This window comes from Bos indicus x Bos taurus, chromosome 24 (genome assembly GCF_003369695.1).
Source record: "Bos indicus x Bos taurus breed Angus x Brahman F1 hybrid chromosome 24, Bos_hybrid_MaternalHap_v2.0, whole genome shotgun sequence".
NCBI lineage: Eukaryota > Metazoa > Chordata > Mammalia > Artiodactyla > Bovidae > Bos > Bos indicus x Bos taurus.
Genome location: NC_040099.1, coordinates 30,605,868 through 30,621,533, shown reverse-complemented (window position 1 = coordinate 30,621,533; position 15,666 = coordinate 30,605,868). Strand labels below are relative to the sequence as shown.

The 15,666-nt window shown below is 45.5% G+C and overlaps 1 protein-coding gene across 4 annotated transcripts in view; it reads right to left on the bottom strand.

The window, feature by feature from the left end:
- Window positions 1-6,290: 6,290 nt before the first annotated feature.
- Window positions 6,291-15,666, bottom strand: part of KCTD1 (potassium channel tetramerization domain containing 1) — a 215,225-nt gene continuing 205,849 nt past the window's right edge. For all 4 annotated transcript variants that reach the window (XM_027525575.1, XM_027525576.1, XM_027525573.1 and 1 more), the window contains exons 4-5: window positions 11,629-11,934; window positions 6,291-7,208 (exon numbers count right to left, since the gene is read on the bottom strand). In XM_027525575.1, the coding sequence (XP_027381376.1) occupies window positions 7,050-7,208; window positions 11,629-11,934 (465 nt within the window). In that variant the 3' untranslated portion in view covers window positions 6,291-7,049. The remainder of the gene's footprint in view (window positions 7,209-11,628; window positions 11,935-15,666) is intronic.

Sequence of the window (15,666 nt, the reverse complement as noted above, 5' to 3'; positions counted from 1 at the left end):
TCCATGGGATTCTCCAGGCAAGAACACTTGTGGGTTGCCATGCCTTCCTCCAGGGGATCTTCCAGACCCAGGTATCGAACCCATATCTCTGTCTTCTGCACTGGCAAGGGGTGTTCTTTGCCACTAGTGCCACCTGGGAAGCCCATTTATGTATATTAAGAGGCCACATATTTGAGAATATGACTATAGAACAATATTTTAAATCATATAATACCATTTCAAATATATGGCTTCCCTGATAGCTCAGTTGGTAAAGAATCCACCTGCATTGCAGGAGATCCCAGTTCGATTTCTGGGTCAGGAAGATCTGCTGGAAAAGGGAGAGTCTACCTATTCCAGTATTCTTGGGCTTCCCTTGTGGCTCAGCTGGTAAAGAATCCACCTGCAAGGTGGAAGACCTGGGTTCGATCGCTGGGTTGGGAAGATCCCTTGGAGAAGGAAAGGCTACCCACTCCAGTATTCTGGCCTGAAGAATTCCATGGACTGTATAGTCCGTGGGGTCGCAAAGAGTTGGACACGACTGAGCGACTTTCATTTTCACTTTCAATGGATGCAAAACTTAAATGTTATGGCCCATAGGCAATCCATCTCCCACCATTTCCTGTTGCCAATCCAGCTGTCCATTACTGCTGCCTAATAGGAAAACCAGTGGAGAAAATTCCTTGGCAATCCAGTGGTTAGGACTCTGCACTTTCATTGCCGAGGGCCCAAGGTTCAATCCTTGGTTAGGGAACTGAAATCCTACAAACCATGCAGTGTGGCCCCCAAAAAACCAGTGCCATCAAATAGATGATTTAATCTGCAGATCTGCAAATGATCCTTTTGAGCATCCTCATTTGATGTAATAAACTGTCCCTACTGATCTTGCTTCTTTTCCAACTAAGGGGAGGCTTCCTGACAAAGATTTGGTCTTCAGCTTCCAGAACAGGCTTTCTGAGTCAAGTTCCAGAGTTTTGAGTGGAATGCACAGCAAAGGTTCCTCTGGCTTTTAAGTCCTGTTGTATGTGTGCTCAGCTACTCAGTCATGTCTGACTCCCTGTGGACTGTAGAATCTTCCCATGGACTGTGGCCCACCAGGCCCATTTGTCCATGGAATTCTCCAAGCAAGAATACTGGCGTAGGTTGCATTTCCTACTACAGGGGATCTTCCTGACCCAGGGATCGAACCCACGTCTCTTGGGTCTCTTGCCTTGGCAGCTGGATTCTTTACCACTGAGCCACCTGGGAAGCCTAGTCCTGTTAGCCAACAGTATAATTTAATAGCTGTACTGTCTGTTCCTAATTCTGACAAGCACGATCTGATCAACAGATTGGGAGGAGTGAAATGCTGTGTTTCACACTGAGAGTGAGGGAGAAAGGGGAACGGGGAGCGGGGCAGGGAGAGAGAGAATGAACCTGAAGTCGTGTGAAACAGTCAGACTGAGCTCTCTGAATCTGGCATTTTTAAAGCATATGCCAAGGAGTTTTGTGTTAAAATGGTTAGAGTTACAGATGTACAGACTTCTTCAGATTCTGAAGGTCAAAGCTTCATTTACATTTCAAAGAAACTCACACAAATTAAAATAGATGGGAAATGTTGGATTCCTGCACACCTGTCATCAGCTGCTGTCACAGGTGGCAGATGCTACAGTACTTCTCTGCTGTAAGGTTCATTCAAGCTTCCGATAACTTGTTAAGAGGCAGTGAAAGGATTCTGTAGCTGGTAGACTAATTCCACAGGACTAGGCAGGAAAGGATGAGGACCCTCCTGTTAAATTTCAGTAAAGTACTTCCCCACCCCCAGTAACTCTATTGGGAGTATTCAATCTGGCCCTTCAAGCAAACAGGAGAAGCCAACTATTGTTTAATCAACATCAATGAAGCCATAAAAAGGCAAGTCAAAAAGTACCCCCAGAAGGTTCTCATCTACTATTCTTAGTCTAAGTTGACAGACACAGTAAATTCACCCAGTATTTTCCAAACTTGCTGATTGGAGAGTCGCCTGTGATGGGCATTGTTAAAATACAGATTCCCAGGTTCATCACTTCAAGACTGAGATTCAGGACATTGGTGAGGAGAAGGGGAATCAGGGACTGCTGGGGGTGGGGGTTGGATACAGTAGCTTTAATAAGTGCCTTTTTTTGTGTCTTATGAATGGGCAAGTTTGGGGTACCTGGAACCAATGTAAACTTCTGAGAACTGTTCCCTGATGGTTACAAAGTCAGAGACAGCATCTTCTCAGGGCTTAGTAACTTCTACCCTATAGCCAGTACATAGGGCTTCCCCAGTGGCTCAGTGGTAAAGAATCAATCTGCACGCAATGCAGGAAACGTAAGAGACGTGGGTTCAATCCCTGGGTTGGGAAGATTCCGTGGAGGAGGGCAAAGCAACCCACTCCAGTATTCTTGCCTGGAGAATCCCATGGACAGAGGAGCCTGGCGGGCTATAGCCCGTGGGGTCTCAAAGAGTCAGACACGACTGAACGGCACACACAGTAAGTTGCTGCAGCCGGATTTTTGTCTAGTGCCTTTATAATGAACTTACTGAAGCTGCCAATGACAGAGCAAAGGTTTTGTTTATTAATTAATTGAATTAATTAGTCAACTGATTGCCACTGGCTCTTTGTTGTGACACACAGGCTCTCCGTTGCTGCGCGCACAGGCTTTCTCTAATTGTGGTAAGTGGGGGCTGCTCTCTTGTTGCAGGACACTGGCTTCCCATTACAGTGGGCTCTCCTGTTGCAGAGCATAGGCTCTAGGGTGTGTGGGCTTCTGTAGTTGTAGGACACGGGCTTAGTTGCCCCAAGGCATGTGGGATCTTAGTCCCTGGACCAGGGATTGAACCCATGCCCCCTGCATTGCAGGCAGATTCTTAACCACTGAACCACCAGGGTAGTCCCCAAAATAATTTTTTGGCATAAATTAGAAAACCAGAAAGAGTTGAGTCTAAGGTACTTATCAAATGCGTGTGTGTGTGTGTTTGTGTTGTTACAAGTGTCTTGTGGCATTTGGCATTTTTAACATACCAGTGTTCTTATCTGTAAAACTGGGATAATAATGCCAACTTCACTGAGTTTCTACAAGGACTGAAGAACATCTATAAAACCCCAGCGCAGTGCCTGGCATAGAGTAAGCTGGAATGGAGGTAGACTGAGTCACAATTGTCATTTACACACCAGGATTTACATCGTTATGCTCAAATGATATTATGACTAAAAGCTTGCCTTAAACATCCAGAGGTTATAAAAGTCATGTTCTCACACAATTTAGTTCTGGTGCCATCACTTATGATACAACCTAAATGGAATTTTTCTAGACTATCTCAAACCGTTTCATTATTTTCATAATATTCAGAGTGACACACCGCACAGATGTCTTGCGTGGTCTGTACATTTTGGGGGAAAAAAAAAGTTCATTCTAACACATACATTTAGAGATTGCACATAAAAATCTAGATTTCCAGGTTTTTCCAGGAAATTGAGAGGTTTAAGGATACAGGCCTCTTGTTCTGCTGGAGAACCTGCTGGAGTGGAGGCGGGGCTGTCCCTTTGAACCGGTCACACATGCTGGTGTCTGTCTGCCTCCTGATTCCTGTGACTCACTTGGCCCTTGTAGGCATCTGAGTTTGTCACCCTAACACCCAAAGTGATGTCTTATTTTCTCATACATCTTTGGACTCAGCTCTTTGCCTGGTTAGTAGCTTTTTGAGAAGTACACTTTTATAATCACCAAGGTAATGACTGATTCAGGAAAAGATTACGAATGAATGTTAAAACCATTCCGTGAAAGTGTGAATGAAGTACAGGGCATTTCCAATCTCACAATTTCATCCCATAGACTAGTTGTTGACTACACAGGGAAGAGACGCTTTTACATTGGAGAAATCTGGTGACTGTGACCTCAACTGAGTGTTCAGAATTACCATCCACAAAGGGAAACCACAACTGACATGCAATAAGATCTATAATAGCAAAAAATAAAAACAAAAAATAAACTTATCATCACCATCATGGGCCAGACAGACCCTTGTGATGTGATATATTGAGGAAGTAACATCAGCTATGCAGTCTTCTTGCAAAAAAATTAATCTGACTCTACCAGTGAAGAACCAAGCAGACAAATCCAGATTATGCAACCAACTCCAGAACAACTGACTTACTCTCTTCAAAACCAATCTCATGGAACACAGGAAAAGAAAGAAAGAAAAGATGGGGAAACCTTTCTGAATTAGAGTCTACAAGACATTAGTAGTCAAAGCAGTCCTGAGCCTTGATCTCACCCTCTATGGAGAAAACAAACAGCTATACAGACCCTTGCCTAACCACCCCCCACTCTGCCCCCAGTGGCTCAGTGGGAAAGAATCTGCCTGCCAATGCAGGAGATGCAGATTTCTGGGTTGGGAAGATCCCCGGGAAAAGGGAATGGCTGCTCACTCCAGTATTCTTGCCTGAGAAATCCCATGGACAGAGGAGCCTGGCGGGCTACAGTCCAAGGGGTTGCAAAAGAGTCAGACACGACTGAGTGACTAAACACCACCACCATAAAGATCCTTATTGGGACAACAGGTGAAATATGGATAACTATATATATTGTATAATTAAATGCAGGGCAAAAAATAAGATTGTAACTCCATTACATTTTGATTGACCAGCTCTCTGCTGAAGTACTTTGGTATCCAGGAATCTATTTCACTGTAAGGCCTAAAACTGTGAACATAACTTGTGATGTGTTTGCTCTGTTGAAATAGATCAGAGTTTCTGTAGAAAAAAATGTGCAATTGGGTTGGAGTTGTATAAATGGGCCTAAGAGCTCAGAAAAGAACAAAGGGCACAGAATTGCGTGCAGGGTTTGGTTGGGACAATACTAACTGCCCGGAGAGAGTGCTGGGTAAATGTTAAGTGATGACAATAAGCAGCAGAAAGTCCCAAAGCGGAGCCTTTGCTTTATTGCTTTTAGGAAATTTTACCCACGGAGAGTGGATTACCAGTAAAAAATCATACAGCAATTTCATTCTCCTTTCAGCAGACGCAGATGACCAAGCAGCCAGTGGGAGCAACCCTGGCTGTCTCCACCTGAGACAGTGGTGTATAGTCTCAAATAAGGAGAAATGAAACATGTGAAAGCCTGGCTGGCAGTCATTAGAGTAATTCCGTGTTTGGGCTGCCTCTGTGTTTTGGGGCGGGGTGGGGGGTTGGTGATTGGAGCCATTAACAGCTTACTTTTAGTTTCAGAAGCCACAGATATTTTCATTACTAGTGTCCTCAGGCATAGACTTTTTAATTTAAAAAAAGAAGGAAAGTTCAGGATGGAAATAGCCCATCACCACAGGAACATCTCTGCAGCAGAAACACATTATAGTTTGCCTGTCAATCTTATCATCCGTCACGCCAGGTTTCTTTTTGAGGGTCTGGAATGAGGAGGAGGAAGTGGGGAAGAAAGGTGATGGCAGGGCTGACAGAGGGGCCTCCAGAATCACTACTACGCTGGAAAAGCTGAGGGCTCAATTCCCAAGTGGTATCGACATCTCGGGTTTCTCACCTCCCTGGCTGATAAGAAACTGATCATTCTGAACCTGAGATTTTCCCTACTTCTTCCAAAGCCATTAATACCCTACTTTGAGGATTCTTTTGGACAGGTGTTATGGTAGATTCAAGTTGGCTACAAATTCTTGGTCGCCTCCCCAGTGACCAAGGATGGGTTTCATTCCCCTCCCTTCCTTGAATCGGGGCTGGCTCCGTATCTGCTAAATTAACACATCCCTGCAGAAGTGCATCGAGCAGTTGCAGGCCTGGCCTTCCAGGGGACCTTGGCTTCCTTCCCTCCTCTTAGAACCCAGCTCCCAGGCTGGCTGGGGCCCAAGCCACTCGGGGAGGCCCATGGCCAGCCAGCAGGGATTGGCAGCACCAAGGGGGCCATCATAGCTATCCATGCCCCAGATGACATCGTGTGCAGCCCAAGAAGCCCAGGCCAGGCCAGTCCACACAAAAGGAGCCCAGAATCTGGAGAGAGAATAAAACGGTGCCCTTGGCTGCTACGTTTGAGTGCGGTTTGCTCTGGGAGTTGACTGGAATTGGTAAACTCGCAAGAAAGGTTTATCTTGCTCACCAATGCAGAAGCATGGGACCCAAACCTTACTAATGGGAACAGAACCATTCAGAACAAGGGTCAACATCCTTATTCTCGAGTGGGTTTTGATCTCAACATTGGGTTCAGCTTTTGGATCTCTTTCTGACACTCCACACAGAAAATTTTACAATAGAAAAATTTCATTTTACTACAGCCTCACCCCAACACGTGTGTCTCACACAGACCTTATTTTTTAAACAGAGTTTATTGTATTTAATACATTATAAAATTTGAAAAATTGTAGGAAAGCAGCAGACTCAAACTGGAGCAACTCTAACAAGGAATAATTCTGGCCCCTTTGCAAAACTGATCAGTTTAAAAACAAAGTAATGTTCATATCGGTGAGGCGGACAAAAAAGTGTGACTTCTGTACAAACTATATTTAAAATTTCATGTCTCGCATCTTTCAAATGCAGTGTGCTCATGAGAGTTTTTTTTTTTTTGAAGTTCTGCTCGGTCCCCCATCTCAAGAGAGACATGAAACTTCCCATATGCAGAGAAATGCGATTCTAGGTGTTTTTGTTTTCAAAGGAAAAAGAAAGACAAAGGAAAAAGAAACAATGGATGGCTGTTGGCAATGGAAACCGTAAGGAGATTCGTCCTCATTGCTCATGGCTTGTTTATTGGTCAGAGGCCTTGGGAGGCCCAGGACACTTCACGGCCATCACAGCACCAACTGTAGCTACCACCTTTTTTCTTTTTGCATTTCCTACCTTTTGACATATATATATATATTTATATATTTTTTACACCTTGAGGATATCACTATTCCAATTGTTCCCATATGAATACAGGTGTGGTCTCTATTGGATATAAATGTGTCTTTTATTCAACTTTAGGTCCAGGACTCAGTTTGCTGTCCCAACTGCACATAAATGTCCCTTTTTGTGTTTGCGTTATTTGTGGTGTATGTTTTTCTCCTTTTGGCAGAAGAAATACATCCATCTAGTCCAGAGGCTCTTGCTTTATCCGGATGACAGAGGGTCCACGGGGTGTCCGCCTCAGTTCCCGCCGCAGGACGTATTCGCTGAACTGAGATGAGTCCACGCCTCCCCCACAGGAGCCCACGACTTCAAATCCTCTTTGCTGCAACCTCTCGAGGACCTGTGAGGGGTCGAGACAAGCATCTGGTTAGCGACCAGCTAGGTCCTTTGGCCACGTAAACAGCCCAAAGACTGTCCCACAGTTTGACATCATGCGCAGCTTGAATCCATCTTATCCAAGCCCTAAGTCTCTCTGAGTTTCTGTTTTCAAAGACTCTGGATTCCAAGGCAGGAGGGAGCGAGCAAACGTTTCTAGTACCTACAATGTGCCGTCATAAGCTAGCTCCACAGGTGCCAAGTTATTCACTCATTACAACCACCTGGCAAAACAGGTGGAGCTGGTCCACTTGACAGATGAGAAAACTGAGGCTTACACCTAGTAAGTGATGGAACTGGGTTTCCAACTCAGGTCTCTTTGGCCTCAAATCCCATGTTTTCTGCAATGCCATCTTGTCGGCAGAAAGACAGGGTTCACATTTCAAAGCTCATTTACCACTAACATATCCGGTGAGATGATAAAGACTATGGAGAGACAGTGATGTTATCTGAATTTACTTCATCAGTGATTCAGCCTCAACTCATCCACGCTTGATTCAGCCACTGTTCTAACTGCCTGACACTGAGTTAATATATTTCAGCCTGGAAGACCGATGCAATTTCAACAGCAGAAGAAATGGACTATTAAAGACAGTCAAGCTTTATCTAGAGCTTTTCAAGCTGTGGCATTTGAAATAGATTTATTGCCTAGTGTGCATCCAGAGAGGCAAGAATAAATGCAATGGTTATTTATATATGTCCTATATTAGAAAACATCTAAAAATTTCTCATATAATTAATAGATATTTATAATATAATCTAATTTTGAAACCAAATACCTAATGCCAGAAAGATCCCTAGGTTTGTCATTACTTGTCTGACACTCTTGAATGCAGGGAAGAATTCTTGCAACTCTTACATACACAAAAATATAGGAAACTGATCCACAGCAGTATGTTTCTTTAGGAATCTAACAAATATTAGACTTCCAAATGTTCCCTGCCAGAATTCTGGATATAGTTAAATTATCTCTACACCACTCTAAAGGCAAGATGATTCAATCATAACTTTAAAAAAATGCCCGGCTCAAATTTTTTATTTTTATTTTGGGGGTTAAGTGAAATATTATCAAATAACTTTCAAAATGTGAATATACAGTAGATCCCTTACTATGTCTTTTTTTTTAACTATTATTTTTGGGGTGCCTACTTTTACATGGAATATAATCTGCTATTTTGCAAAATAGCTAATTAGATGAGACTGGAAAGCAAGAATATACTTTCTAAAAATTAAAACTTCAAATGTTGGCAAATTAAAAAAAACCCAAGCAAGTCCTTATGAGAACAAAATGAACACTCTTCCCTGCAGCATCTACTTCTGTACATGAATTTACAATGCATATGCACACCAGGCAGCAAAAGGACACAATGAAGAAAACAACCTCTAGGTTTAAAAGTAAGACATTAAGATGTGGTGGCAGCTGAGTAAAAAGGTGAAGAACCACTCACTCTAAGATCTCCCCAGTAAAGGCAGGAATGTAGCTTGTCAGCAAAAAAAACACACTAGTTTGCTCGGCCAAACCACAGCCTTGGAAAGGATTCACCTTGATAAGGAGAGGAATTAGGAAGGTAGAGGAAGTTGAGCAATAAAGAACTTATCTCGGATATCGTTTGTCTCTCAGTGTTGTTAGGTTGTTGATTTCCTTTTATAAGGACATTTCTAAGCTGCCTCCCCAGAGGATCTAATATGCATAATATGATAATTATTCAATACAATCGATCCAAGGTTACCTTGGAGGTGGTAAAACTTATTCCCATGTAATGCAGACAGCGTATGCTTCTTGGCCATTCTTCTTTAAGTATCAACTGGTTAACAGCAAAGTTCCTTAAAGTCAGTGATCATTTGGGAATATTGAAATCACTCTGGTAGATACATTGCTCCTGTGCCTTAGCCTGAAGCCTCTGAACACCTAGAGGACTGGGCCTGTCCTCTAGATGGGGCAGGAGCTAGTATGGCCATGTCGTATGACAATGTTAACCCAGATGAAAACCCACCTCTGATCAGACTTGAATAATGGGGCAACATGTCAGGCTTGTGAATGTCTGATAGTTATTCAGGGGCAGGGCCCTGGAGAAGTGATGAAATGCTCCTAGAGAGAGCGGGGGGCAGGGCACGGGTGGGAGAGATTTCAGGGCTCTGGAAGCCCCGCTCAGGAGTGGCACCGGGTGGCTCAGCTGTGCCTCTGCACCTATGTAGCCCAGGGCTGCATCTGGGGTGTGTACCTTCCTCCTGCACGCCCAGCGCTCAGGGTCGGCCAGTCTCCTGCTACTCTGCTCTCAGCCATCTATTCACAAAATTCAAAAATTATAAACAGTTGGGAAACCATCCTTAAGAGGCAGAATGGTAGAGTGGGTGCTTCTAGTCTTGGAGTCTGGGGGGAGTTTTTGTTGGGTCAATACTGAATAAAATCATGGGTCCATTCCAATGAAATCACTCCATGGATTTCCACTGAGTTACACAGACCTGGAGTCAAGACCCAGTTGTGCTTTGTTTTCTCATCAGCAAGACACGGAATTAATAGTGCCTACCTGTTAGGGTTGGTGTAAAAAGACAAAGCACTTGGCCCAGGGCTGGCACACATCAGTTACAACAGTGATCACACCCGCTGGCGTCTAAGGCACGTGGCCCCTCACACTGTGTAAACCCAACTTCTGAATTCTGCCCTTAAGTCTTCTTCTCCTCCCATAAACATCTCTACCTCAAAAGATGCTAATTCCATTCATCTCATTTCTCCATCAAAAATCATAGTCATCCTTGGCTTTGATCCTGTAGCTCACAGCCATTATCAGAAAACCTTGCCAGCTCTACGTTCAAGATATTCACAGTGGTCCAGTGGTCAGGACTGCACTCTCTCAATGCTGAGGGCTTGGGTTCAAGTCCTAGTCAGGGAACTAAGATCCCCCTAAGCAGTGAGGGGAGTGCCCCCAAAACAGAACAAACAAAAATTACTTTGGGAATTCCCTGTCAGTCCAGTGGTTAAGACTCTATGCTTCCATTGAATGGGGGCAGGGGTTCAGTCCCAGGTTGGGACACTGAGATCCCACAAGCCTGCAGCAAGGCCAAAAACATTTTAAAAATAAAAATGAAAACAGAAGCTGAAATTTGTTCAAGGCCATGGGACAATTTTTAAAAAAAGATTTATTTATTGATTTGGCTGCATCTCATCTTAGTTTCCCTGCCACACGTGGGATCTTAGTTTCCCGACCTGAGATCGAACCTGAGTCCCCCTCACTGCAAAGCAAATTCCTAAATGCTGGACCACCAGGGAAGCCCCTCCATACAACAGTTTTAAGACATCATTCAGTACTCTGTTCATCAAGCCATAATGGCACTCGTGAACATGTATGTGCTATGGCAAGTGTGTGCCTGCTTGATTTTGTTAAAGTGTGGACTAGTTTGGGAACAGGCATTGGAACACCTGCATGGCACAGCTAAAAGAAAAAGATATTCAGAGTCGGACACGTCTCAGTTATTGCTCGGACCCACTTTCTAACTGGTCCCCCTGCTTGCCCTGGTTTCTACCTGCCACTGGAGTATTCATTTTCAAATACGAGTTACAACATGTCGACTTGCTCAAATCCTCAAATGACTTTCCATTTGACTCACACAAGCGAGGGAATCAAGCCCCAAAGAAAGCAACACGAAGAATCCCAGAGTGCTTCCCACCCTCTGTGAGGCCCTCCACTGTCTGTACCGGGGGTCTCGGCACTCCCCACCCCACCTTCACTGCCTTCAAGCCTCACTGGTTTTCCCGATGATCCTCAATACATCAAGCACATGCTCCTACCTGGGGAGCCTCAGGACTAGATGCCCCCACCCCTCCAGGATACGCAGCCCCAGGCATCCTCCTCTCACTACCTGCTCAACACTTAGGAGGGTGACTGTTCGCCCGGCCACCCTACTCCATTCTCATAACATAAGCTCCATGAAAAGGCAGCTGTGGTCTGTCTTCTCCCTCTGTATCTCCAGTGCTCATAGCAGCACCTGGCACATAACAGGTGCTCAGTAAATGTTTGTGGAATGACTGAATGAAGGCCATGGAGCAGCAGTCCCCAGCCTTTTCGGCACCACAGACTGCTTTTGTGGAAGAGAGTCTTCCCCACACTGGGGTAGCAGACGGTTTCAGGAGGATTCAAGCGCGTTACATTTACTGGGCACTTCATTTCTACTATTATTACATCTGCTCCGCCTCAGATCATCATGCGTTAGATCCTGGAGGCTGGGGACCCCTGCTGTAGAGGTGTGAAGAGTTTACCAGCCCAGCAGAAGTGCTACCACGTGAGGGCTCTCCCACACCGTGGAGGAAACGCACCCCATAAGGACAAGAGTGAGGAGCAGCCCCGAGAGGGACCCTGGCGGCCACACAGCGCGTGACGACGCGGTACCTGGACTGAGTTGAGGTGACAGTAGCCATTCAGCGGAAACCTGATGACGTGCGTCGAGTCGTGATTCCAGCCCGCGTTGACGGAGTTGCACATCACGTCGCCGATCTCTGGGAACACTTCTTCTATCAAGGATTTGTCTCCGCTGAGCGTGATCCTCTCTCCGAGGTCTGGGGCCACACGCACCACGAGGCACTCGCAGGGCCTTGAAAAGCGACCACTTTCTCTGTCCTGCTTCCATCTTTCCATCTCCAACAGCATGGGCTGAAGCTGAAAATATTTTGCCTCTTCATATAACAAAGTGTAGTCCTTAAAAGAAAAAAAAAGGTATCTCATACTTAAAAATGCAAACATAAGGTACTGAATATGTCCACATCTAGGGGGGTGAATTTCTTACCTCTGTTATTTTGATATTCAAATCTGGGTGTAAACGTTTTATTTGTAGAGACAATTTGCATTCACTCATTCTTGCAGTGATTGTAATAGGAGTTAAGAGTAATAACTGGGCTTCCCAGGTGGCACTGGTAGTAAAGAACCCGCCTGCCAATGCAGGAGACATAAGAGACAAGGGTTCGATCCCTGTGTTCGGAAGATCCCCTGGAGGAGGGAACAGCAACCCATACCAGTAGTCATGACAGGAGAATCCCACGGACAGAGGAGCCTGGTGGGCTACAGTCCATAGGGTCGCAAAGAGTTGGACACGACTGAGTGACTTGGACAAGAGTAATAAGGGGTAGGTGGGACACTTCCCATGAACTAAGTCCTACCATCCCCAGAGTTACCCAGTGATTTGGGAATCGTTTTTATTCCCATTTTGCAGATGAGAAAACTAGTGTGTGAAAGGATTCACCAAGACTTCTGTCTTTTTGTAGGAAAATGCCTTTGAGTATTTAAAGCTTGATTGTGTTGTTGAGAATCCACGTTATAACCTCAGGATGGAACATGTACGTGTGTCGAGGTGACAGAGGCATAGCTGTGCCCTATTCACCCCGAGTCTACGCTCCTTGCCACCTGCAGTGGCAGCTCTAGGACTTCTCGAGGAGGGGGAAGGGCAGGCCCACCCTGCAAGTGGGGGTGGAGAGCTAGGGAATGAGCGCCTGCTTTTACTTATGGATGGGTGAGGGTTTGAGAGAGGCTGATGGATGATGCGCTGACCCCTGCCAGCCCTCAGTGCCCCCATCACAAAGCGAGAGAGGCGACAACCTCCGGCCCGGGCTCCTGCAAGACGGTGGTGCAGTCCCCAGTGTTCACCGCCCCACTGTTTACAACAGCCAAGACGTGGAAGCAACCCCAACGTCCGTCGACAGAGGAATGGATAAAGATGTGGCACATATATACAATGGAACATTACTCAGCCATTAAAAAGCATGAAATAATGCCATCTGCAGCAACGTGGAGAGACCTAGAGATTGTCATACTGAGTGAAGTTAAGTCAGACAAGGAGAAATAGCAAATAACATCCCTTATGTGAGAAAATCTAAAAAAGAAATGGCACAAACGAACTTATTTACAAAACAGACTCACAGACTTAAGAGAATGAACTGGGGGGAGAATGGGGTGCAGGGGTAGTTAGGGAGTTTGGCATGGACATGTACACACTGCTATATTTAAAACAGATAAATAACAAGGACCAACTGTATACCACAGGAACTCTGCTTAATGTTATGTTGCAGCCTGGATGGGAGGGGTGTTTAGGGGAGAATGTGCATGCTCAGTCATGTCTGACTCTTTGCAACCCCATGGACTGTAGCCCACCAGGCTCCTCTCTATGGGATTCACCAGGCAAGAATACTGGAGTGGGTTGCCATTCCCTTCTCCAGGGCATCTTCCTGACCCAGGGATCGAGCCTGAGTCTCAAGTCTCCTACACTGACGGGTGGATTCCTTACCACTCCAGCCACCTGGGAAGCCCTTGGGGGAGAATGGACACATGTCTATGTATGGCTGAATCCCTTTGCTGTCCACCTGAAACTATCACAGTGCTGTTAATAGGCTGTACTCCAGAATAAAATAAAAAGTTAAAAAAAAGAAAAAAGACAGCAGTGCAGGAAAGGAAACTAACCTACTCTGAAAGCACAGGAACCCAGTCTTCGGGAGTAGTTTCTTCTCGTCTTAAAAAACTCTATTAACATACATACAAGCCACAGAACGGGAGGACAAGAGAGGCTGAGCGGGAGGCAGAAGCTTAGGAACAATGCTATCAAGCAGGTCAATATTATGTCTAAACGTAACTATGGCCACAATCATTTCTGGCTGTAAGATACGTGGGTGCTTGTCCAGACACGCTGGCTGAGAACATTTTAATCACTGACAGGCATGTTGCCTTCCTTCCAACTGGCTGGAGCTGGCAGGCGTTGCCCGGGGCCTTGCAGGGAGAGCCAATGCCTGAGCTCAGGGCCCGAGTGCCACCAGAGGCCTCAAGACGGGACAGGGCAGGAGGGAGGGTCACCACGGGGGAATGCTTTATTTGTCACTTTGCTCTTTTTGGCAAATAGCAGCGGTGACATTATTCAAGCCTTCCAGAGAAAACAGTTTGGAGGAGCAGGAAAAGAACAAGCAAGCCCCTGCTGGATCACTGCCTTCGAAACAGAGAAACTCGGGCCGGGTAGAAGACACGATTGTGGACGCAGGTCAGCAGAAGGGGCTGCTGCTCTACTGTCGTCTCCTAGCAACCCCATCACTACGGGAGCCCCTCCCATCATCTCATTTCACCTGCTCTGCCTCCTGACTCACAGGAGCTGCTGTTTCGTTTGGTGTTGAAAACCAAGCTGAGGTGTGGCCGCTCTTAGGGCAGAGCTGAGCCCCTCAGCCCAGCCCAGCCTGAGGGTAGGAGTGGGGTCTGCGGGTTCCTCCCAGTCCACCCGGGGTCTCCACTACCGTACCCTGGCCGTCTTTGAAGGCCACCAACTGTGAGATACCAACCTTAGTACTTACTCATCAAGACGACGGCTCTCAAGGAAATTTAAGAACATTATTGAGAGTTAGTTACACAAGCAATAGAAGCGAGACCTTCTGCTACTGCTTTTTATTTCTCTGTGAGATTTAATTACAAATTTTAACACAAGAAAGAATCTGGACTTCTGAAAGGATGCCATCAAGTCTTTAAATCTTTTCTTTTTCTTTAAATGCTTTTATTTATTTTTGGCTGTGGTGGGTCTTCACTGCTGTGTGGGCTTTTCTGTAGTTGTGGCGAGCAGGGGCCCTACTCTCTAGTTGCGGTGCATGGGCTTTGCATTGCAGTGGCTTCTCTTGTTGCAGAGCGTGGGCTCTAGGGTACAAAGGCTTCAGCAGTTGCGTGAGGGCTCAGTAGTTGTGGTTCCCGGACTCTAGAGCACAGACTCAATAGTTGTGGTGCACAGGGCTTGTTGCTCTGTGGCAAGTGGGATCTTCCCGGATCAGGGATTGAACCCATGTCTCCTGCACTGGAAGGCAGATTCTTTACCACTGAGCCACCAGGAAAGGCCAAGTCTTCAAATCTTAAAGGTGCTCACAGCAATGTTCTTGACCAGCCTTGACCCTGTGCAGGAATCCTTTCTAACATCACTGAGTCATGACCACTCAACCCCTGACTGAATGTTTGATGCTTATAACCTAACAAGGCACAGTATTTTCTTTGTTTGCAGCTCTGATTATTGTAAATGTCTTCATTAGAATGACCTGAATTTCCTGTTAACTTCAACTTACTTGTTCTTAATTCCACCCTCTGGAGTTTCAGCCATCTTAATCTTTGACAAAGCCTTTGACTGTGTGGATCACAACAAACTGTGGAAAATTCTGAAAGAGATGGGAATACCAGACCACCTGATCTGCCTCTTGAGAAATTTGTATGCAGGTCAGGAAGCAACAGTTAGAACTGGACATGGAACAACAGACTGGTTCCAAATAGGAGTACGTCAAGGCTGTATATTATCACCCTGTTTATTTAAGTTATATGCAGAGTACATCATGAGAAATGCTGGACTGGAAGAAACACAAGCTGGAATCAAGACTGCCGGGAGAAATATCAATAACCTCAGATATGCAGATGACACCACCTTTATGG